General features: G+C 43.3%; 1 protein-coding gene across 1 annotated transcript; it reads right to left on the minus strand.

The window, feature by feature from the left end:
- Nucleotides 1-25,133, minus strand: dtx4a (deltex 4, E3 ubiquitin ligase a). The gene is made up of 9 exons (XM_076288700.1): nt 24,909-25,133; nt 23,927-24,141; nt 17,026-18,430; nt 5,519-5,580; nt 4,379-4,540; nt 3,974-4,035; nt 3,386-3,706; nt 2,779-2,868; nt 1-2,378 (listed from the first exon to the last, which is right to left on the minus strand). Exons 2-9 carry the CDS (start codon nt 24,135-24,137, stop codon nt 2,151-2,153), a joined length of 2,541 nt encoding a protein of 846 aa, XP_076144815.1. The 5' UTR covers nt 24,138-24,141; nt 24,909-25,133; the 3' UTR covers nt 1-2,150.
- Nucleotides 25,134-25,197: the final 64 nt, after the last annotated feature.

Consider the following 25,197-nt stretch of genomic DNA (forward strand, 5'->3'; position numbering starts at 1 on the left):
TTAATAGTCATTCGGTATTCCAGCAGTTACTTTATATGCAAGGGATTGTTTGTACATGGTCTTTTATACAGCAACAATATGTTCAATCGGTTTCATCTCAGTCTTCAAACGTGCCCTGGCTCCCATTCCAATGCACTTAACATCAAAGAGGGAAAAAAAAGCCAAACTCCACCTCTCCCTTTTCTTCAGTTACAAAGGGCAAAAGATAATCCATAGTTACTGTCATGTCCATAATAACTTTTAAAATAAGAACACCAGAAATGAGGTGACGCTTAGTGCAATACCTGTTAACTAAATTCACAGTACAAAAAAGTATGAGAGCATGAGAACAGCTTATATGAGAAGTCATAACTCAATTCATTATTATGTAACAAATGATTAAAAAAAGACAAAACACAAATAAAAAGGATGGAGTATGTTTACCCATACAGCAAACATGGCTTAGATGTAAACAAATCATGAAAAAGTGTCAAACTAAACAGCACACGCTTACAGTAGTGGTTGAGCTATGGATGTAGCCGTACAGCAGGTGTGTATGTTATGTACTGTACGTGCACACACAGACACACACACACACACACGCGCGCGCACACACACACACAGACACACTTAAACAAACATACATCAACATTGTGGTAAACAGGTCAATCAAAGACCTAACAAGGGCTGACCAGACCACTGACAACAGGTTCTCAGACAGCACCAAAGCCAATGCATTGGAAGCGACTTCCAGACCTTTCCATGACAGAGTCTGGTATCTGGAAAAGCTGGGGCTTCATCGAAAATACAGCATGTAAAGTGGGAACTCACTGGTGGCTCAAGAAAATACTGACAAAGTTGAAATTTTGGGAAATTGATCCTCAGACATCTTACATGGTACAGAGCTTTCAGAGTATAGCGAATACTCACAAGGGGGTCCATTCGAAAATAATGCTAAATTGAAACTGTATGCCATTTGAAACAAAAAAACGAAAGTGAAGGAGATTCTCTGTCAAGATAAGGAAGGTCTATGGTCACATTACACTGGCTGAGTATACTGGCAGAACAAAACTGTTGACAAGTCCGATCATTTACTTTATTCATTTCATTTCTTTCTGTCCTAAATACCTCAACAGTCATCACCTTAGCCACCCACCCCTCCCCACAGACACAAACCCCTACACCTTTGTGGCAAAGGCAGAAACCAAGAAGGTTTGGACGTTGCGTCACAGAGTCTTGCTCATTTCACAATAAAAGCACAACATCAGGCCCTTTCTTCTGCTTTAAATACTGGTACGTCTTTTCAAGTTTGACAAGGAAAAAGTGTCCTTCTTGGCAGAAGAGCTCACTCTCCATGTGCCACTGACAACATAAGGGAGTTTTATATAAAGCAACAGCATGAGTTATTAAGGAACAGCAAAAAAAAAGAAAAGAAAAAAAAAAGCAGAAACTAAATGTGTGAGAAAGATAAGACTCGAGGCCATCTGAGTAGAACGTAGCCTACCAGTCAAGATTCTTGAGCCACGTGGTAGCGAACAGCAGTCTTTCACCAAAGCCCATGGTGAGGTGCAGCCTCAAAATTGCTGTTGAGTTGTTAGGACTTATAAAACGGCGAAGACCCCCAGGGGTACATTCCAATTTTACGTATGTACAAAATGTTTGGAAAGTTACCCCTGTCCCCCACCCCCGACTAGTTCTGTAGCAATATTGGCTAGCGCTAGCTAACTGTGGACATTTAGGCCCAGTTGGCCCGCAGTGGCAACCCGTCGGAGAGGCCGACTGAGATCGGGCGACTGGGATCTACAGCAGCATGAGGGCTTCGCTCACACTACAACAGGAGTCTCCATGGTAGCGCTGTCGCGATGGCAACCGTGTACCTGACATCTATTCTTTCTCAGCTACCCCCCCCCCACACACACCATCACATACAACAAACCCAAACAAAAAATAATAACTCATCAGAACAATAGTAAACCAAAACAACAACAAAAAAAAACCTCTGTTACAAGATAATCCTGGATGCTTGTTTTGTTACTTTTTTTTTTTTTGGCAGCTTTAGATATGAGAACCTATACTATCCTCCTCTCACTCCTCATATCTCCCTCTCTCTCTATCCCTCTCTCTCTCTCTCTCTCTCTGCCGTGCATTTCTCTCTCTCTCTCTCTCTTCTATCAGTCTCTCAGGCTCTCCTCCTCCGTGATGCCCTGGGCACGGAGTTCCTCCAGAACGTTATCCAGGTGGCCTGGGTCCGGGAAGCCGTGGCCCGTCAGGTTGGAGCCGAACTCCGTCTTGTGGTGGACCTCGTTCCAGATGACCGTGTCCGACTCGCCCGTGGTGCTAGACGTGCCCACAGAGAAGATGAGGCGACGGTCCCAGGCTACCAGCAGCAAGCGCAGGACCTGTGTGTGTGTGTGTGTGTGTGTGTGTGTGTGTGTGTGTGCGTGTGTGTGTGTGTGCGAGTGTGTGTGTGTGTGTGTGTGTGTGTGTGTGCGTGTGTGTGTGTGTGTGCGTGTGTGTGTGCGTGCGAGTGTGTGTGTGTGTGTGTGTGTGTGTGTGTGTGTGTGTGTGTGCGTGTGTGTGTGCGTGCGAGTGTGTGTGTGTGTGTGTGTGTGTGTGTGTGTGTGCGTGCACGAGAGAGAGAGAAAAAAAAAGAGAAAGAGACTGAGTGTGACTGAGTGTTGTATACTACAGGCCATGAAACAATACATTAAAGATTAAAAAATAACTCAATGTGTGTTTGTGCATGTGTCTTTGTGTGTGTGTGTGTTTGTGCATGTTTGTGCATATGTGTACACTTACAATGCGTCCTTTCTCAGTGTCTGGGAGGTAACAGTGGCGGGGGAAACCGCGGGCAGTGTAGGGCTTGCCGGGATTGGGATGCTCAGGGCCCTACGGAGAGAGACAGACAGAGACAGAGAGAAAGAGAGAGAAAGAGAAAGAATGATGGAGAGACAGACAGACAGAAAGAGAGAGATGAAGAGAGAGAAAGAATGATGGAGAGACAGACAGACAGAAAGAGAGAGATGAAGAGAGAGAAAGAATGATGGAGAGACAGACAGACAGAAAGAGAGAGATGAAGAGAGAGAAAGAATGATGGAGAGAGACAGACAGACAGTAAGAGAGAAAGAAGTATTGAAAGAGAGAAAGGTTCTGTTTAGCTCACTGACTTTGTATAAAATATTCACTTATCGTTAAGACATCTCAACTTTAACCTTTAAAGAATGTGTGCCTCATTCTACTTACCATACCAATACCATTTTTGATAATTAGCATTATTATTATAGAACACCAGAGTTCAGCTGTACAATGTAAACTGAATCACTTGATCTATTAATTGATTGAAGTCAACTGACTAAATTGATCACACTGTTAGCACATGACAAAGTATCTAAGGGTCAAGTCTCACCTGTATGCCTGGTGGAATGTTGTAGATGATGCGGATGGTCTTGCAGTCGGGGTGGCCAGGCAACGAGTGGGGGATGACGTGGTACTCCATCTTGCCGGGCGGCTGGTTGCCGGTCTTCACCCCGTAGATGGTCTTGCAGGTGGGGCACTGGAGGCTGCCGTCTTTGTTGCCGTTGTTGTACATGGCCACCAGGCACTGCAGGTGGTACTGGTGCCCACACTGGGCCAGACGACCCACTGACTCCACCCGTGACACGCCACCTACGCCCGGGCCCTTGTAGCCCGAGGGGCCCGAGAGAGCCTCCATGCAGATAGTGCAGTCCTGAGAGAGAGAGAGAGAGAGAGAGAGAGAGAGAGAGAGATAGAGCGGGAGAGAGAGGGGGGGGGGTGGTAGTAAGAGCGAGAAGGAGGTGGAGGCGGAGAGAGAGGCAAAGGGAATAATCATGTCAAGTTAGTCAGACCAACAGATAGGTATAAAAGGGTTAGAGTTAAGAAATGAAAATAGATAAAGAAAGAAATACAAAATGAATGAAGGAAAATGAAAGTTGAAAAATGAAAGATGCAAAGTAAGCAAGTGAAAGCAGCCTACCTCCTCGGGGGGGTTGCGCACCTTCTGCAGGTATCTTTTCACCACTTCCTCAGGAGTTCTTCCTATGTGCGACAAAGTCAGAGGAAATTAGAATTGGATTTGTGTGTACGTGTGTATGTGTGTGTGTATGTGTGTGTGTGTGTGTGTGTGTGTGTGTGTGTGTGTATGTTTGTGACTGTGTGCTGTTGTATATGAATGTGTGTGTTTCAAATGTGAGTATTATACAATGTATGCGCGCGTGTGTGTGTGTTTGTGTGTGTGTGTGTGTGTGTGTGTGTGTGTGTGCTTGTGACTGTGTGCTGTTGTATATGAATGTGTGTATTTTAAATGTGAGTACTATTATACACTGAGTGTATGCGTGTGTGTGTGTGTGTGTGTGTGTGTGTTTGTGTGTATGCAACTCACCTTTGCGTGCCTGCTTTTTGGTGGTCTTGCGGCAGCAGTGACCCAGACCCGGCACAGGCTTGATGTCGCTCTTGCTGACGGGAGGGGGGTGCAGGACCAGCTTGGGCGGCCGGGTGAGGCAAACGGGCAGACCGGCGGCACTCATCAGAATGCCTGTTATACCTGCAACGACCACCAGGGGGCATAGGTGAGCCATCCAGAAAGATCTGGATACATCTGAATATTCACACAATCTCCACATACACATGGTGTCACTGTTGTGCTACTAATTGCTCACTGGGTTAACTAACAAATCACATTTTTGATGTTTTTAAAAGGTTTTATCTTAATTGTAATATAATTATTATGTTTTGTAATGAGATTGCTTTTCTCTTGTCTGAGACAGTTGTGGACACATTTGAACATCCACATGACCTCCAAATACATGTAGTGTCACCGCTGTGCTACTAACTATTAACTGAATTAACTAACAAACCACTACATTTATTGTAATAAGATTGCTTTGATAAGGCTGAGATCTAAACAATTATGGACACGTCTGAACATGTCACTATTGTGCTTCAAACAGATAAGCAGCTTCAGTGGCTCAACTGCTCCTCTGAGAAACACAGGTTCTGACCAATGCTCAGTGACCAATGCACGACTTTATAACTCCTCTCTATGCTGCACTAATGTGACTGATGTGACTTATTTTTATTTATTTTTTTAACTTATATATGTGTGTATATGTGTGATATATGTTTATATTATTAATTGCTGCTGTAACACCATAATTTCCCTTTGGGGATGAATAAAGTAATCTATCTATCTATCTATGGATACACTTTGGGAACAATAAAGTTCCTATCTTATCATATCTTAACTGAAATAACTAACTTTTTTAACTTTATTGTTTGACATAATTCACAAATATTATCTTCATCTTTATTGTAAAAATTAAATTGATTGTGTGAGATTTCTTTGCATGGCTTGTACTTAGGCAAAATAAATTAAAAACAAGAATAATAGTAATTGGTGACTGATGTAAAAGATATTTTTTAACTAGAGGCAAACAAATAAATTGTAATATAATAAATAATGAATATGATGATGATGACAACGATGATGATGATGATGATGATGGCGATGATAAATGCTTACCTGCCAGAGCTGGATGGACAGGGCTTGATCCATTTAAGTTCTTCACTGGAACAGTGGGAACCCTAGCACAAACAAAACACAGAGCAATTTAACACTCCTTAATACGCTGCACACACACACACCTCAATAATCAAACAAAAATGATTGTGCAATAAACATACAAAAATAGTTACAGGCTTACACATATGGGCACGGCTGTCATTATTGGACACACCACCTCCTTCAGGCATGTAAGTGCGCATCACACACACACACAAACAAAAGACGCATGCTGAACATTGCTGCAGAGCAACATTCCATGAGAATCTCCATAAACAGCTCATCAAAGCACACACTCAATGCATGGCATTCTCGTCACGCCTAATAGGTTCTGTAACCAATCGACGCTTCCACTGACGACAGCATTAATAGGCATCAACTGTTAGCTGCAAGCAGTCCAACGTCAATAACCAAATTAGCTTGATCCTCCTGCGCAACACACACAAAGAAAGAAATCCAAAACAGCGGTCATCATGGCAACATAACCTCCCATGCCAAAGTGGCACCTAAGGAAGTGTCGCAAATAACCCTGGTGACACCATCTGTCATCAGACAGGCCTTCTGGCCACACATGATGGACTGGGCTGGGACTGTGTTCTCCGCACGCATTGGGCAGTGCTGCGGGTGGACTGTGGGCACGTGTTGACACTCCTCAGATCAGTTCTAGATTTAATAGTAAAATCAGTCCTATAGACCCTTTCAAGAGAGTTCTATTATCAGCATCATAGTTGGCCCCACAAGGCTTCCGTTTTAACATTCCATATGTTATCTTAATGCAGAGGAAGTAGATTGGGGCCCAAATAGAATGTTCAAGCATTGTTTTTGTTTTTATTGTTGAAAGGGTCCATTTACTTTGTGTTCTAGAATTAGTTGTAAAATCAATCATTAATATTTATTTGTGTTCTAGAATTGGTGGCATAATCAGTCATTGATATTTTTCTTTGTGTCCACTCTATGATAAGAGGGAAAGACACTGACTCCTTTTTGTTTAATAAGGCATTACTGGGAAAGTTACCTTTTTGCCTAACTTCTCTTCTGAAAGTTAAATCAATTTTCCACAATACCCATTCACAGGGATTTATATATTTTGACACTCCTCAAATAAAATCTGAGTTTTGGTTTTTTTGCTTCTTATAAAATGAACAGATTTCAAGAGTTATTAAAATTAGACAGGTTTGTCACTAGACCAATTCAATGGTATGATTGAGGAAATGGCTGTTGTACAATGTCTGTCTATGGCTGTCAAACATTTTATATTATTATTATTATTATTATTATTATTATTATTATTATTATTATTATTATCATTTGCATTTTGTACTCATAATCATATTCTTTTTTATTGTTCTTGTTTTGTCTTTTTGATTATTGTTGTTGCATGTGTATAGTGCACACCCATGTTTAATGTACACCACAGAGGCTGCTACATGCTGCCATTCCATGCTGGATCCTCTAGGTTGTGCTCTCAACCTTTGGAATAACACACAGCAGGTGATCTATGCAACGTAATAATACTGTAATTATAGACATTGCATTGCTTTGTTACCTTAAGTGGAACTTCCTCTATCTGTGTTTGTCTGTGTGTGTGTGTGTGTGTGTGTGTGTGTGTGTGTGTGTGTGTGTGTGTGTGTGTGTGTGTGTGTGTGTGTGTGTGTCTTTCTTTTGTTTCTAATAGATAATTTGCCAGTGACGATGACAAGATAAAGTGTGGCACGCGGTACCCTACAATTAGACGTGTTGCTAAGTAGACATCCCATTACACCAGTTTCAATAAAGAGCGCTGACACATAGGTATGCAATTATATAGGTTATTTCACTTCTCAAGCTTCCTTGTACCTCCCCTTTTAAAATAACTACCTCATAATTGACCCTCATAAATTCCTTTTTAGCATACTTGCATAGAACTGCTTTTACAACACACTGTTAGTTCTGAATGAACCCACACCTTATAATGACAAAATGCCAGATTCTAACGGGTACTTACGGAGCGAACTTGATAATCGTCATTTCTCCGTTGCAGAGCACACACAAACTTATTTCCCAAAAAGTCACTGACCGAAGCCCTGCTCGTGTTTTCTCTGAAAAAACACAGAACAACTCCAACTGTGAAGTCCTACACTGTCTCTGTACTTGTGTGTGTTTCTTTCTGTTTTTTTCGCTCTCGGTTTTCTATCCCTCCGTTACTATATCACTCCCTCTCTGCTCTCTGTGTCTCTCACTCGCTGTATCTGCGCGTGGGGTGACAAGTGTGTATCGTCTCTGTCTGCTTGGCACTCTCTTATAGTGCTAAGCCGGCGGTTTCCATCTGGAAGCTAATGCTGACCACGTCACATCACAGGACCAAGGGGGGGGCAGGATCTGGGATTACCGCTAGCCTGGACGTCACGGCAACACAGCGCCATAAGGCACCGTCACACAGGCACAGAAAGGAGGGGTGTGTGTGTGTGTGTAACAACCCCCCCCCTTCACACACACACACACACACAATGTAAAAGTACATGTCAAGCACCAACATATGTTAACACACTCACACATGCACTCTCTCTCTCTCTCTCTCGCTCTCTCTCTCACACACACACACACACCACAGCTGGGAATGCTCACGTTTTTCTCCCTCCAAAGCCGGTTAGGAAGAAGGGGGCGAGGGGGGGGGGGTACCCGGGGAAGCATACAGGTGGTGTGGGTTGTTGCTATGGTCACATGATAGTTTGAGGTCATAAACTCATTCATCCTCTCCCAACTTATGTTGGCATCTTTGAAGGCCACAAAATCCTGACCCACTGACTAACTGGTCAAACGTTTAGGCTCACTTAGGACTTTGTTCATGACTGTGTCTTACCGTCTTCTTACCTCCTTACCCTGTCTTATGCTTGTATAATATGAATTGCTACAATTCCAATTTATTTGCCTATATTAACCCACACCCACAACATAAATATCTTCATGTCAAACAAAAAAAAAAACCCTAAAACTTTTTTACCAATGTAAATGCTGGCCAAAAGAAAACGTACTTTTCAAACAATAAACTACATCCCGTCATTCATCCAAGAAGTCTTTTTTTTTAGTCGTCCTTTCTTCAGGTTACAGTGTGCCACTATCAGTTCGTTAACCATCCTATCCAAAAAATAAACACTAAGATCACACCAGAAGAGGTGGTGTGTGTGTTCTGTATGTGTCTGTGTCTGTGTGTGTGTGTGTGTGTGTGTGTGTGTGTGTGTGTGTGTGTGTGTGTGTGTGTGTGTGTGTGTGTGTGTGTGTGTGCAGGCCACTGTGTTGTCTGAATCTGAAGTTAATGTGTAAGGCGTTCATCATCATGGACACACTGACTGGAAGGGGACACTGGGAGAGCATATAAATCAGATCGGGCTGGGCGGAAGAACGGAGAGGACAGGAAAGGAGAAAAGAGCAGAGGTGATGAGATGAGAGGAGAAAAGCAGAGGAGAGGAGAGAAGAAATGAGAAAGGAGGAAAGGAGAAGAGAAGAGAGGAGAGGAGAGGAGGAGAAAGGAGAGGAGAAAAGGAGAGGAGAAAGTCAAGGATGCTAAGAGGGCAAATTGGAAAGGTGGTCGGTCACGTTTCAGCTCAGTTAAGCTGGTGGTATTAACTCTGAAACCCATATGGCTCTATGGACGTACACACAGAGACACACACACACACACACACACACATACACACCCATAAATACACAGACTGACAGACACAGGCACCAATACCCACTAACTCAGCTGTTCACCTTGGCAAGGGGCAGTTGGGAGAGAATTTTGCTGCCATGTTAGCATTTCTATAGGAGTCAATGCATGATGAATTCAATGATTTGCCACACAGAGTACCAGAAACATTTCTGTACCTAAAGTCCTGTTACCTGACAAACACAATCTCACAATCTCAAACACTGAAAATCTATACTCAAGTAAAAGTACAATTACTCCCTTCAAAAATTACTTGAGTAAAAGTAAATATTACCATCTGAGAAATCTACTCAAGTAAAAGTAAAAAAGTACTTTACTCAAGTAAATTACTCAAGTAACAAGTATTTTTTTTTTCATTTTTATATTTTTTGATGGCCCTTTAAAAGTAGGCCTATCCTTTATGCCTATTTGATTTTCTCCTTCTTTGTAGGCTAATCATATAGGCAAACATATTGTAACAGCCCATTTCAAATATATTTTATTTAATATACTTTATTATATTTTCTGACACACTTGTGTAGGCCATAGCCAGAGTAAGCATTAAGTGGCTACGGGATGAAAAGCAGTCACTTCAAATCCATTGCCAGCGGATTCTTCTGCTTTGCAGTCATGTCCTGCAACATTGAGGCTACATAAACGAATGCTAGTTTTTTTCTAACTTGTGTGCTCGATTTCTGAGGCATTTACTTTGCTTGTACATGAATTTGTAGGCCTACTTTCCTTGTCCAACGTGATTGTTGAACGATGCTGGCCAGAAATTAATATAGGCGAAAGTTTCTGTGTCATGTCATACCTCTCATCCCGTTGCTACGCTGTCTAAACTTGTACTTGTAATGAAAGGCAATTGAAAATGTACCGAGGGAAAGAGTAGATTACTGGCTCAAAAATTTACTTGAGTAAAAGTAGAAGTACCTTTTTGAAAAAGGAATATGGAAAGTTGCCGTTCCACAAAAAAAGTACTTTTTTATTCATGTGCGTTACTTGTAGCACGTTACTACCCACCCCTACACAATCTTCTCATAACATTAGCCATCTGAAAATTGCTGATTACAAACACATTCACGCATACATAAAAATAATGTAGATGATGTTATGTTCCAAATTCTCTGTGTGTGACTTGTTGAGTGTTGAGGTTTCAAAGATACTGCCAATGGGAACTATAACTAAATTTTTTCTACCACAACAAGGCCAAGGCAATTTACTGTACATTCATTCATTTTGGTTTAACCACAGTCTTTTCTGTGTCAGTATGTCCAAAACAATTTTTCACATCTGACACAACACCCACATTAAACCACATAAGGAAATTAAATTATCAAAATGATTAGGTTTACAAGGACCTTGTGCTAAACTGAAAATAGAATGTCACAACCATACATGGATTTCTATGCAACGTCACGAAAACATGCGTGCGCAACTAAGAGGCAGAAAGCACCATAGAACAGCATAGAGCAATGTTCTCCATGAAAAGAATAAAATGAGTTTTTGTGCTGAAAAATGCACCAATTCGAAATCACGATGGTTAGAGAATGTTCAATATGTTCAATATCCCTAACGCATGTCTTTGCCAAAAATGACAAAATACAATGTTATATTAATAATGCAAATGAATGGCAAACTCTGAAATATAATCTGAAATGAGATGTTATTATCATTGAGACAACAGGGGTATACAAAAAAATTCCGATTGTAGCTTACAGCAGCCGACTATTAGGTTAAGTTTTTTAACGTTGTGGACGACCACCAAGCGTCTTCTGCCCCATGGCTGCGCGCACATTTAGTATTCCATTACTTTGAGGCCTCAAAGGGGAAAAAAACTGTGCACAGTGTAAAAAAGTGCATAGGGAAAAATCATACACAAACTTAGGAATGCAACAGCTATAATCTCATCACAATGATGTTGGTGTTTCACACCTCATGCCACTCACTCCTCCTTGCTTGACATTTGAGTAGGATAGTCACGATAGCTACGGTGGAAGGTATTTATGGCTCTTACAATGAAGGAGAGATCAGTAGAGATTAACCCACAGAGGGAGAGAGAGAGAGACAGAGAGAGGGGGAAAGAGAGAGAGAGAGAGAGGGAGAGATAGAGAGAGAGAAGGAGTTTGAGGGAAACAGAAGGATAGATGAGAGGATGAGGGAAAAGTCCTGCTTTGTGACGTCAGACGTTCATATTACACAGCAGGCTACACCGTCCGGTGATAAACTCTCACCTGACTAGCAAACATACAAACAAACACCAACATATGCCAGAGAGCCTCACTGTCTCTCTCTCTCTCTCTCTCTCTCTCTCTCTCTCACTCTCTCTCACACACACACACACACACACACACACACACACACACACACAACGGAAGTTTCAGCTAAAACCATCAGGTAGCAAAAAAATATTGTCTATAATTATATTAAGTAAAATGGCGCTACTGCTGCCCCAATAATGTCCCCCTATGGATATACAGTACATGAAGGCCACACAGAGGAGTTGGGATCACCCTCTGCTGGCCAATGTGAGTAATACATGTGGCAAAATCACCTGTTGGTAGTGATGGGCAAATGAAGCTTTGGTGAACCACTAAACCACAGCAGTGTGAAGCTAGCAACACTAATGAAAAAATCCAATATGGCTGCCACATGTAGATTTTTCAACATAAAAGTCCTTACCCAAACCGGTATATGTAACCAAAAATATTGGTTTGCTAAGGACTTTTATGTTGAAAAATGTATGTGTGGCAGCCATCTTTTTGCTTTTCAGCTAGTGTCGCTAGGTTCACACTGCTGTGGTTCAGTGGTTCACCAAAGCTTCATTTGCCCATCACTACCTGTTGGTTATCAACCACAGATAAGTGGGCACTAGCAACTCATATGTGACATCTTGTCAAAACCAAATATATTTTGTCAGACCCACACAACAAAACAAGAGTAAAATAAATATAATTGTTGCAAGCGGTTCTATTCACACAGTTGCATAATTTGCAGTCATGTCTCAAAGCTAGTCAAAGTTTAGCTTGTAGCCTAGGCCACAGAGTTCTAATTAGCGTCCTGGTCTGTGATTGGCCTGAGCCTGAATTTGTCTTTATTCTTTCCTCCCTTTCTTCCTCTTCTTCCACCCCTCTTTATCTCGCTTTCTCTCCACTCCCCTTCTCTCGTTCTTTTCTTTGCTCTTCTCCATTCAGTAAGCAGTGTGGTGTGAAAACAGCACACCACTGTGTAGGCATTTTAGACTCTCTCCGTTTCTGGCTGGCTGAGACGCATTACAAATGCAATCAAACTCAGAAATCCTCTCTCTCTTTCTCTCTCTCTCTCTCTCTGCCTCTCTCTCTTTCTCTCTCTCTCCATCTCTCTCTTCCTTTCTGCCAGCCACCATCTTTTCCCGGCATTGTTTTGCAAATATGTGTGAAGACTGGGCCGGGTAACAAAGGTTGCTGTGGATACGTGGCCCGTGTTCACACAAACATGGGGTTCGGCAGTGACCCCCTGGAACGAACTGAGCATGGGAACTGGGGAAGGAGTGTGTGTGGGGGGGCGTGGGGGTGGAGGATAGGGAGAGGGTAAAGGAGTGGGAGAGAAAGAGATAGAGAAAAAGGGACTGGAAGGGGGGAGAGAGGGGGGGGGGTCTCGTCATGGGATAAGTGGTGTGAGCGAGGGATTTGGCAGAATGAGAGTGACCCTCTGGTTCTTTCAGGCCCTCACATCTCTTGTCTGACACCACTTCCTCTCTGTCCTCAATGAATCCTTCTCTTTTCATTTTTCTGTAATTACTCATTCTCTATCTCTCGCTGTCTGTCTCTCTCTCTCTCTGCCTGTCTGTCTGTCTCTCTCCTCTCTCTCTCCCTCTATGGCTATCACTGAGAGCCTCTGTCTCATCAGTAGGCAACACTCTCTTGTGCAAATTCCACAGAAGCCACTTCACTGAAGACAAACCCCTTCCTACTCCAGAAAAAAAACAGGTCTGTTCAATTCCCCAGCCTTCCCAACACACAGAACTGGCAGACAAATCCTTGTAAAATATCTGCCACAAGCAACATAATACCAAAACCAGAATTCATTCCTACTGGCTAGTTCCCACATTCATACTGGCTAGTTAATTCTTAATGCCAGTAAAAGACCGCCATCTTCCTTTCAAAGAGTAGACAGACAAACTCTTCTGCCAATTACTTTACTTCAGTGCCTCTGCAGCACAACTAGAATCAAAGTTGCAGTTCTGACACAAAGTCAGTCGTGGATTTAATGTGATAAATGTCCTCAATGCATTTCTGCATAGCATAAAGGGTTAAGGTAAACACGTGACTGACCACTTTCAAACCTCAAACCATTTTTGTCTTTTGTCCTTTCAAACCAAGCCAGTCAACCTGGACAATTTACAGGGTTATGGCATTCACTTTGACATTGACACTGGTCAGTTCCATATGTGAAGGACGGTCAGACAAACCGGGGGGTTAAATCCCTTTTAGCCATGAAATCAAGCTTTGATATTAGGGGTGTAAAGATACACATATTCGTACCGAACCATTTAGGTACAGGGCGTTAAGGTTCAGTAATCAACAGTAGGCTTTTTTGTGTGTGGACCATGTTTCAAATTCGAGTTCCCACACAAACATATAAAGTGGTGGACCATATATCAATCTAGTCAATTAACATCAAAAAACATCTTACACCTTTTCAAAATACTATTCCCGTTGCGCATGAGCAGTATTGTCAGTGAATTTTTGGCTATTAAAGGATGTATCAGCGATTTTAGGCCCAAAAAAGGCCCAAACATAAATGATCACATTCATCTAGCTGTCTGCCCCTTAAAGCAACACCAAAGAACTTTTCATCTGTCGCACGCACTATTTGTTTATCCAGCACCGGCTTTGCAAATAACAATGTCCACAGACAAGGTAGAATAAGTTGCATGATTTTATGAAAGTACGATGTATTGCGACATCAGATGCAAGTTAAATTTGTAGTTTCTCATGTCTCATTCCATCGAACTACAGATCCGCTACCCGATGCAGCAAACTTACATAGTGCGGTAATAGCCGATAGAGGGCCGTGAAGCGAATGCAGAAAGTGCCGTTCACCCTGTTACGAGTTGATGAACCACTGAAACGATTTTGGAAACATTATTTTAAGGTACAAAAAACTCTTTGGTGTTGCTTTAAGCAGGCCGTCAAAAAAACGCGTCTCTGTAGGCAGCCTAGGCTCCGAGATCTGTACAGAAAAACAATTGCTACCAACAAGGGTTGGCAACCTACTCAAAGGCAAAATAAAGTGTTTCAACCAATAACCGACAAGAGGCGCGCTTAGGAGAGTTTTAATTGCACGGGAGTGAGGGGGAGGGAGTAGCGAGTTAGCTCTCTTTTGTTTGAACATCAACAGAAGTGACGTATCCCCGCTATCGCTGATACAACCTTTAAGCTAAGCTACTGACCAAGACTAAGAATGTTCTAAATGTTACTTAAGAGAAGGGAAGTGATTTAAGGAAGCAGATAACACAGAGGGACAGATGTACGTACATTTGCGAACGTAGCTTTATCAGTGTCATGGACACACCGCAGATTGCGAACGCTGTCAGACCCAAGTTTCCGTCGTATTTATCAATCGTTCAATCCTTAGTGTAAACTGCGCCTTTCTCCGCCCATAAACGCAATTTACGAACGTCCACAACTGAATGGCAGCGCCTACATACAAGCGCAGTGGAATGAAGTTAACTGATGACAACATTAAAAAGAATCAAACGTTTAGCGATCATGAGATAATACCACATACATGATAACATGTAAACAAGCAGGGAGATAATGAAGATCAGTAGTTCTACTCAAACTACTTGTGCACGTAGGCTATGGAAGATTGGTCAAATCTAGCAAGTAGGAAAGTTTAAGTGAATGACGTGAAAGTGAAAGTAAGACATTCGAAAGGCCAACGAAAGTTGAGGTTGCTTTTGGTAGTAGGCTACAAATACTTTCACCACAAAAACTGGTGCTCTAAATAGCGATTCTGTTGTCTTTGAAAGGTTCTCTTATTGACGCATTGAACTGCAATTTGGATTAACACCTGCTTTTACAAGGCGGAAGTATTTAGGCGCAGAATAGACGTGCGCTTTCAGGAGCAGTCTTTGTACATACCGCGGTATAAATAATTAGGCGCTCTTTACTCTTCCCCTCCCATTTTTTTACGCTAAACTCCCACTTTCCCCTGGATCCTCCCATGAATGCATGCATGACATGACAAACGCAATCTGCCACTTTCAGCTCCCACGACAGGCAGTTTGCGCTTTTACATTATTGCGGCCGGTTTGTACATACCTCACAATGATTTTACACGCACATTGCGAAACAAATACGCCTGAAGTGGGCGCAAAAGCGTTAGTCAAAAGTCAGTGTTTCCCATACATTGACTAATCTGTGGCGGGGGGCCACGAAATAAAAATCGGCCGCCACAGATGAATATTCTATGTTTAATTTCATTTAAATTAAATATAAGGTCAAATCCTTGCATTGCCATTGAGCTGCGCTTTTTACGCACGCAGCCTTTCCTTGCCCCGCCCCGCTCTCTCTCTCGTAGCCCGCTGCCACTCCTCTGCATGCGCATATAACAAAATATTCACGATTGTTGAAGGATTGTTGTTGCCACATAGAAGCATTGCATAGAAGACGTCTGGCTAAATTGCTATTAAATCCGCTTAGCATCGTGACCATGCTGCGCAAATTTGTTCAAAACTGCTGCATTGAAGTGAACTCTGCTAAGGTCACACTATGTTTTCACAACATAGTAGGCTACATTGAAGAGACTAAACTAAGTTAAGTTATGAAATCAAGCAGTATCTTAAAGCTAACGTTAGAATACTGTTTGGATGTCGAATTTAGCATGCTTAGCCTACTTATAGCTGCTTGTCAATTTCGTTGAAGGGCTCATTTTATTGACTCTGACACTGAATGTTTGCAAAATCCCGATGCAAATGGAAAGTGTTTTCCAAAATTCAAAAGTGCTTGTCCCAAGGAGAAGTACGAACCTTTATTTTAACTATGTAGAAAACTGTGAATTGTATCCACACATCAGCAGCCTTTCAACTGTGTTATAATTGCAAGGGTTCCCTCAAACGTCTTAAAAAGTGGCAGGCACTCACACTACCAAGACGATCTTAATACACCCCGTTGTCAAAGTCAGCTACCGCCACAAATTGAATCCAATTCTGTGGGAAACACTGCGTTAGTACATCTGGCCCAGAGTGTTCAAAGATGGCTGCAACTGTAAAGTAGATTGCGTTTGTGTGTGTGTGTGTGTGTGTGTGTGTGTGTGTGTGTGCAGTGTTTCCCACAGAATTAAATTCTATTTGTGGTGGTAGGTTTGCAGAATTAACTTGAATGCAACCGTTTTTAACAAATTAGCGCAGCGTGGTTATGATGCTAACCAGATTTAAGCACAATTTAGTACAACCTGGAAAATCATTGTTGATATTGTGGTGGGCCGCCACAAATAAGTCAATGTATGGGAAACACTGGTGTGTGTGTGTGTGTGTTTGTTGGGGTGCTGTTGCAAAAAAAAATATGGTGAGGTACATTTTGTCATCGCATGAGTGGCTCTGAGCAGAAGTCAATGTACCCTCCAATTTGAGACAGCGGACTCTGAACAGATTCTGAAAAGTGAAATAGGAACTACGCATCGGTGGTGACAGCAGATGTCCACAGATGACCGCAACCTTGTAATCTTGGCCTACAGTAAGTATATTATGGTGTGTGTGTGTGTGTGTGTCTGCTTGTATATTGTGGTGAGTGTGTGTGTGTGTGTGTAGACTCACCCTGAAGCGATAAGTGCCCGTGACTGTGCCATGGCGATGCGCTGCAGTGCAGGGCGACTCAGTCCGACCAGACTGGACCGTGGGGGGAGAGGTGCGGCGCACGCCGATGACACGGGGCCCAGCACGCGCGCTGATGGCGTGGGAGCGCAGCTGGTCGTGGTGGAAATTAGCGCCTGCCCGACGCCGACGCCGCCACCGCCAGCACCACCACCACCACCACCACCAACGACAACTCCTCCTACTCCTCCACCGGTGACTGCGGATGACGACGTGCTGATGATAGCGGCCCCGGACGCCCCAGTGGCGGCAGTCGTCGGCGTGGAGATGGGTGGAAGGGGCGGCACCCCGGAGGAAGTCGGGGTGGACACAGACGGCGGAGGCGGGGGAGGCATCGGGGGCGGCGGGGGTCGCGAGAACGTCGATGTGGAGGAGGACGAGGAGGAGGAGGGCAGGACGGAGGAGGAGGTGGGCACGGAGGAGAGAGAGAGTCCGGCGGTGGCCGCTCCCAGCAGGGAGAGGGAGTGGACGAAGCCGCCGTTGCTGCTGTTCGTGCCGCCGCTACCGCCGCCGCCTCCACCGCCACCACCCATGCCAAACCCCATGCCCAGCACACCGCCACCCCCACCAGACACCAGCATGGAGTTCCGATGGGGCGCCAGGACCCGGGAGAGGGACGGGGGGTGTGGGAGGGTGAGCGAGTAGGAGTACCCCCTCTGTGGGGGTCCCGATTTGGGGCTGGGCGGCTTAGTCTGCATGGGCGGGGGCAAGGGCGGAGGGGGCTTCCGTCCCAACGTGTGTGCCCCTCCACCCACCCCGCCGAAGCCCGCCCCAGTCTTCACGCCCAGGACCAGCATGCACTGCTGGCACGAGCAGGGCTGCCCCAGCGAGGTGATGGCCGAGGCTGGGAGAGCGCCGCTCGGGTAGGCGCTGCCGTTGCCCCTGGTGACTATCCCGGACACCCCCACGCCCAGCAAACCGCCCCCAGCACCCCCAAACCTCCCGCCAGCACCCCCTATGCCTCCTTCCCCTCCACCGCCCCCCATCCCTCCACCTCCACCACCCCCACCGCCTCCACCCCCCGGGGCGCCCATGCCACTCGCCCACGCCCTGGGCAGGGGTCCCGTGACGAGCGGGTAGGCCAGGTCCGATCGTCTCTGGATGCGCCGGCGCCGCTGCGTCTGCCGGTTGAACTGGGTCATTGTCTGCAGGTCGATCAGGTAGCAGAAGCCCAGCGGCGACAGGTCCAGCCAGGGCTGGTTGCGGTCCCGCGCCGCCTGGATGGCGATGCTCACCTCCGTGTCGTACGCCGTCCACGAGCCCGAGTCGTTCTCCCACTCCCACAGCCAGCCGTGGCCCGGCGCCGACGTCGGGTCATAGAAGCTGCGGCGCACCGGACGCAGGGTGCCTGCACCATGAGGAGGAAGAGGAGAAGGAGAGGAGTGGACATTTAGAACCCTTATAATGAACCGTATATTTAGAACCCTTATAATGAACCGTATATTTAGAACCCTTATAATGAACCATAGGACATCAATATATTACAACTCCTTGCAATTGATAATAGACCTTTGTCTATATTCCAATGGTAGGAAAAAGTCAGATATTGTCTTTGTCTACACTAAATAGGCTACACTACAGTTGAAAAGAGAAGAAGGGGAAGGAGAGACATTCAGAAACCCTTTAGAACCATCTGGACTAAAGAAACCAAAATATTAACACTACTACTTAGCCATACTAGCAATTGATAATATACATTTTACTTACACAGAACTGGTATGAGAAAAAAAACTAAAAATTGTAAAAAAAAAAAAAAATCAGAATTCAGGAAATTCAACAAGATACACCACTGCTCTACAGAGAGGAGCAGGACAAGGTGTAATGTCTAGAACCCTTTTTAATGAACATCATATGGATCAATGACACCAAAATAGTATCACTATAAGCAGGGTGAGGATATGAAATGAGGGGGAGAAGGGGGAGGGAGAAGCATCTAGAAATCCTTTAATGAATCATTGTAGACACCAAAATATTGCAACTATTAGCAAATGATAATACACCTTTGTCTACACCAGTGGTAGGTGACAAGTCAGACATTGTGTGTGCTCAGCTCCTTATTCTGTCAGGAGAGTGAGTGGGGAAGAGAATGTATGTATTAAAGGAACTGTAAGTGGGTATTTTTGGGAATGCTTAACAGCTGGCAATTGTCTGCTAAACTCTGTTATCTGTGACTGTGTTTCAACGTAATTGATCAAAGTATATAAAAAATCAGAAATATTCCAAAGGGACTGCCAATTATGTCTTTAAAAATGGATGTCTCCACCATTACAAATGAGTAAGAGGGTTTGACTGCACACCTTGATGAGTTTTTAGCAGGTGCAGGTATTTTAAAAGTCTAGATAAAAAGAAGAAGAGCATAGCATAACACTGCTTTTATCTAGCAGCACAGCAATTATTTTATCATTACCAAACTGATGCTCCAGAAAGTTAATACAAGAAAGCAGCGCTGTGAACTGTCTTCTTCTTTTGGTCCACAAAAATCAAAAACTCACTGATTCCACCTTTACACAATAATTATGGGATGTCCTAACATCATTTAAATTTATTTCTGTGAGTGTGAGAATGTGTGTGTGAATGTGTGTGTGTGTGTGTGTGTGTGTGTGTGTTCCACATTCCAATATGTAGGACAAGGGACTACACTGTTGTTAGCCTACAGGTGAGAGGGCATTGTTGCTCAAGTTCCTTTCATGGAAGGAAACAAATTTATGTTTTGTAGATAAGTTTATTGTTTTTAGTTACAGCGGGCGTTCTAGCAAGGAGGCTAAACAACATAGGTGCTAGTATATTTTGCTAGCACGTCTCATAAGGTGACAGGGAGTGATGATTACTCCCTGATAGGGACTGTATCTGCTGACTATCATAAGACCATTTTGAGGGAAGTTACAATCTCATATGGCTACTTAATCACAACAAACAGTTTCAAATGGTTGATATGGGTTAATAGGAGAACATAAGGAAGAGTTTTTTGTTCCAAAATTATATAATAATGATCACATACAGTTATATTGTATTGGGGTATACAACCCAAATTACAAAAAAGTTGATGTAAAATGGAAATAGATTCTATGGTTAGACCAATCAAAATTTGCAATTCTTTTTGGAAATCATGGACTACTCTGGGCTAAAGAGGAGAAAGACTGCTCAACTATCCAACGTATCCAACTTGTTATAGTTCTCAGTTCAAAACCTAGCATCCATGACGTGTGGAGGTGCATTAGTGCCTATGGTATGGGAATTTTACACATCTGGCAAGGCACAATCAATTATGAATGATGTACACAGGTTTTGAGCAACATATAATGTTATCGATCCAGACAGTGTCTTTTCAGAGAAAACCTCGAATATTTCAGGAAACCAATGCCAAAATTAGGCCATCCTTAAAAATATTTTCGTTTGCCGTAACCCGACCGACCCTGTCAATTTAGAACCGACCCAAATATTTATTTTTTTCCCCTTTTAGTCTGACCGACTTGCCAGTTGTAAACTTGCATTAAGACCGACCGATTTTTTTTATACTCTAAACAACCAATACAAATAAAATACTATTTATTTTAGTAGGCCTAAGTATTGTGAATATAAATTGCCTACATACCAACGCTCTCTTAAATAAAACCCTGTCAGTATCTACACCATTGGTTTACGCATGTCACACTATGGCCTATACGCTTCGTTTCATTCACACAACGACAACGCTTTTACTTGGCACGAAGTTCTGGAAGAACTGTGCCCAGATCTTTTCCCATCCTTTCTCCCCTCTAGTCTAACGGTGACTGTGTTGAAGAATTGAAATTGGTTGTGGTCTATTCAGCATTTCTCAAAATATGGGTCCGCAACGTGAAGACTGCTGGTCCGCGAAGTCGTGGAGTGAAATTAGGCCCGGTGCTTCGTCTGATAATTTGCTGCGCAGTTGATCAAGATACCGCGGACCGACAAAAAAAAGAAAACAAACGTTGCTGCTATCGATGTCATTAAACATGGAGCCATATAATAAAGTGGTGGTATGAGCGTTCATTCAATGCAGGCGTCTGCGCGAGAGAAACTGAAACTAATAGATAACGTTGGTATCAAAGCTCCGCTTCAACCTGTTGAATGCTATTTAATTGTTTAACGACACTTAATAGAACGATGTTGATTTCTGGAACTTCCATAGAAACAGAGGAGAGACTGTATAATATAGCACTGAGTATTGTATTGTCAAATTTGAATATAACGTGGCCAAAAGCTATTGTAGCCTTCTTTTTATCTGTTAAAGATCAACAGATCAGTGTTTTACGCCTATCTGCTCGCCAAAAAAGCTGGTATTGTGTTTCCTGAATCCTTACATTCAGGCATTCAGGAACAACATGTATTTTTTTCTCCATTTCCTACCAATGTAAGATGCTTGCATGAGGGAAACATACCAAAACAAAAGCACCCATATAATTGTTGCTGTTTTGAGAAGTATTTTTTTCTTATGCAAGTATCATGCAACCGTGCAAAAGCAATGAAATTATATCTTACATTAGTAAAGCAGTCCTCTGATGTGCATGTCACAAAACATTTAAGTGAAAGTGCATGTATAACAATATAGGCATAATAATGATTGTGATAATGATAAGGACAATTTGATTGGGGGGGAGTGGGGTTGGGTATGTGTAGATGAGCCCTATGACCCCAAAGTCTGCCATGACTGGGCCTCAGGTCAAAGAAGTTTGAGAAAGGCTGGTGTACATAACCTGCATCAGATTGAGGTTTGCAATGATGCGCCTGAAGGCACGGGTTGAGGACCCAGTCAGTTACGTCACAATATGCACATTTGTTTAAATTCATACCTACGTAATCACCATGACCAAAATTTAACTTTTTTTTTTTACTTTGAATCTTGAAAAAAAAATATTGACCTACCTCCCGACCCATTTTTTTATTTTTTTGGCTGTTACTGCAAACAAGAATATTTTTAAGGATGGCCTTAATTCTGCACATATTTAAACAGTATTTCTTAATAAAGGAAGGGCTAAAATGGCAGCTAAAATCCTATATCGGGCAAGAATGGGACCACATTTCATTCTCAAAACTCTAGCAACTGGTCTCCTAAGTTCCTAAACATTTACAGAATGTTGTTAAATGAAGAGGTGAAGCAACATGCCCCTGTCCCAGCTTTCTTTAGATGTGTTGCTGGCATTAAATTCAAAATGAACATATTTTTTTCACAGCAGTTTTTTCCTTCAGCAGTTGACATGTTGTCTTTGGACTATTATCAATTAAATATAGGGTTGACATGATTTGTAAATCATAGCATTCTTTTTTATTCACATTTTACAAAGCATCCCAACTTTTTTTCGGAATTGGGGTTCTAAAACAATACTGTAATCTAATCACTAGGGGTGTGGCTGTATCATTTTTTTTAGGTTTGTTCTGTTTATATCCTCTTTTCCATTTTCTTCCATTAGACCTAACTTTGCCCTGTTTTACAGAGCTGATCCAGTTGAAAACATTCATTATATTGTTATGTGAGGCCAGCAGAATATGAGAGTTTCTGTGGAGCATCACAGTAAGATGCACTGCAACCTTCAAAATGCACACACGCACACACACACACACACACACACACACACACACACTGAGGGAGAGATGACCCAAATTACATGCAGCACTACAAACAAGGTTCCTTTGAGCAAGACAGCCTTTCAGAATTGAAAGGAATAGGTGGACTACATTTTCACATTCAAGCATCCCTAGTGCACCATAGGCATGTTCATACCTTCCCACCCCTGGCCTTGGGACACGGGTGGAGGAGTATTTGACCCCCTGCCCCCTGACGAAAAGAAGAAATATGAAAAACATAAAAACACAACAACCAGATCATGGCCTCCTAGTTGCAAAATCAAACATATCCCCCTTCCCAACACACACACAAACAAACAACCTGTTGCTATTACAATGTCCTTAATGTAAGTTCATTCAAGTACAGGAATAAGGATCAAAGGCTAAACCGAAGGATCAACCCTTGCATGATAATCTCATCATCAACATATTGGGTCCAAATGATGTAATAGGCTACCAGCCCTGGAGCCCAAAACATAATTCAAACAGGCCTGGGGTGGCCTGCATTGCCTCTGTGTGTCCTGCCAGGAGTATGCATACTGAAACCAAACATAATGTGAGCCAAGCCCAGATTTCACATGATTACTATGTCAACCAATCTGACAACCCATGAAATTCAAGACAAAGGTTATTTATTCATTCATTCCGTCATACACACACACACACACACACACACACACACACACACACCAGTCTCTCTGACCTCACTATAGTGCTATTCATCGTTGTCCCCCGCTCTCAGAAGCCCCCCCCCCATTTCTCCATAAAGACACCCCTCCCTTCATTTCGCCCTATATTCCCATACATTCCCTAGTCAGTCTCCCTTCATATACGGAATCAAGTACAATAGCTTTTGTCTGCGTGCAGGGTGGGATATGCAATTGCTTTACCCCAAAAACCATGCTAGCATACAATCCCTTGTGTCTGCCGTTTCCTCTACGGCGTCGATCTTTTACAATAGTGTAAAGCATGAAAACAACGCCAAATAAGCTCTCTCTCACATGCACAGAGATGGTTATTAGCAGGCCTGCTATGTTGTGTGCAAGCTAGTTGTTGTGACAAGGGGACCTGGCAGCGTCTCAGGGGAGGGGTTGTGAATATGATCAAACTGGTTGCGGGTTTTGTGGAACGGTAATGTCACATTCTCGTCAACTGTCAGTTTAAAGCAACAATTGTCTGTTATTGTCACTCTAGGCCTAAACCACGTATCGACATCAATTCAATAACGCTAACAGGTCGTTTGTCTGTCGTGCATCCTTACCTGTGTCTTGCCGAAACTGGTGCATGGATTGCAAGTCGATGATGTAGGGCGACAGCCTCGAGTCAACCTGGCCTAGTACCACACTGCTTCCCCGTGGGTCGCTGCGGATCACCGCTTCGATGTGATGAGAGACGGCCGGGCTGTAGGGTCGCCAGCGCCCGTGTTCGTTTAGCCATTCCCATACGACCACAGCCGATGCTAGCAACATCATACACCTGAGAGACAGAGACAGAGAGAGAGAGAGTGAGGGTGAGAGTGTGTGTGTGTGTTTGTGTGTGTAGGGAGGCTAATGTTAATCTACGGTAGGCTAGTGATGCTCGATCGATCCAGATGATTGCATAGAGCCGGTTGCTCGTAACAACTAAGCCTATTTCATATGCAGTAACAGCGGCGCTTGCTAGACAGATCCCTAAAGTGGGTTCCATGTCTAAGAAGAGTGGGGGAACGGGAAGCAACGGAAGAAGACATAAACTTGTATGCTGATTAAGGATGCACCGTAACAATAAGGTTGTCAACATCATCACCTCATCTAGTCGTGCAGATAGCAATGAGCTGAGTTACATTTTTTCCCATATGATTATGCGTGACAGCTAAATTATGGTCATGCACAATGTAGTCCAGGCTTCTCAAACCATTTAAGTTAATTCGACAAAACGAAAATGTGGTCACAAATTCTTGCGTCTGCCAAACGCAAAATGGAGACACGTTCACGCGAATGCAATCTGCACCACTAGTTAAACTAACGTTAGTAGCTAGCCAGCTAATCAAACGTGCCAAGTGGCCTAAACCACGGACAGCATCTGCAGATAGCACCCGATAATGATCCATTCTGCACCGATGTGACTGAATGATGAGGCCGAGAAAGGGATTGCAATCCACGAAACTATAAAGGCCGTTCACTTTGCAGTCACACGTTTAGGTGGCTATAACAGAACACAACAGCTATGCTATGTATCATTTGCCATTTAAAAAGCATATTTACCAGTGGCGGATTCCCGATGTCAAGGCCGCCTTCTACCGGAAAATACTTATAGATGCCGACAAGAATCCATCTTCAAATAAACATTTGCTGTCTGTCTCGCGCTGCTGCAGTCGAGACTCTTGAGGAATACACCTCTTTGGCAGACCTTCCCCGCGACAAAGGTATAGGAATTATTCAGTTCTATCTTCAGGTTTCGTGGGTAATGCATTACATCCCACAGGCATAATTCGAGCCATATTTCTAATATTTTCAGTAGCAAGCCACAGTGATTGCTCGTGTGTGGGCACAC

Source organism: Alosa pseudoharengus, unplaced genomic scaffold (assembly GCF_046254945.1).
Source record: "Alosa pseudoharengus isolate Yale_2024_CS ecotype anadromous, Long Island Sound unplaced genomic scaffold, YU_APseudo_1.1 YU_APseudo_1.1_scf_17, whole genome shotgun sequence".
Lineage (NCBI taxonomy): Eukaryota > Metazoa > Chordata > Actinopteri > Clupeiformes > Clupeidae > Alosa > Alosa pseudoharengus.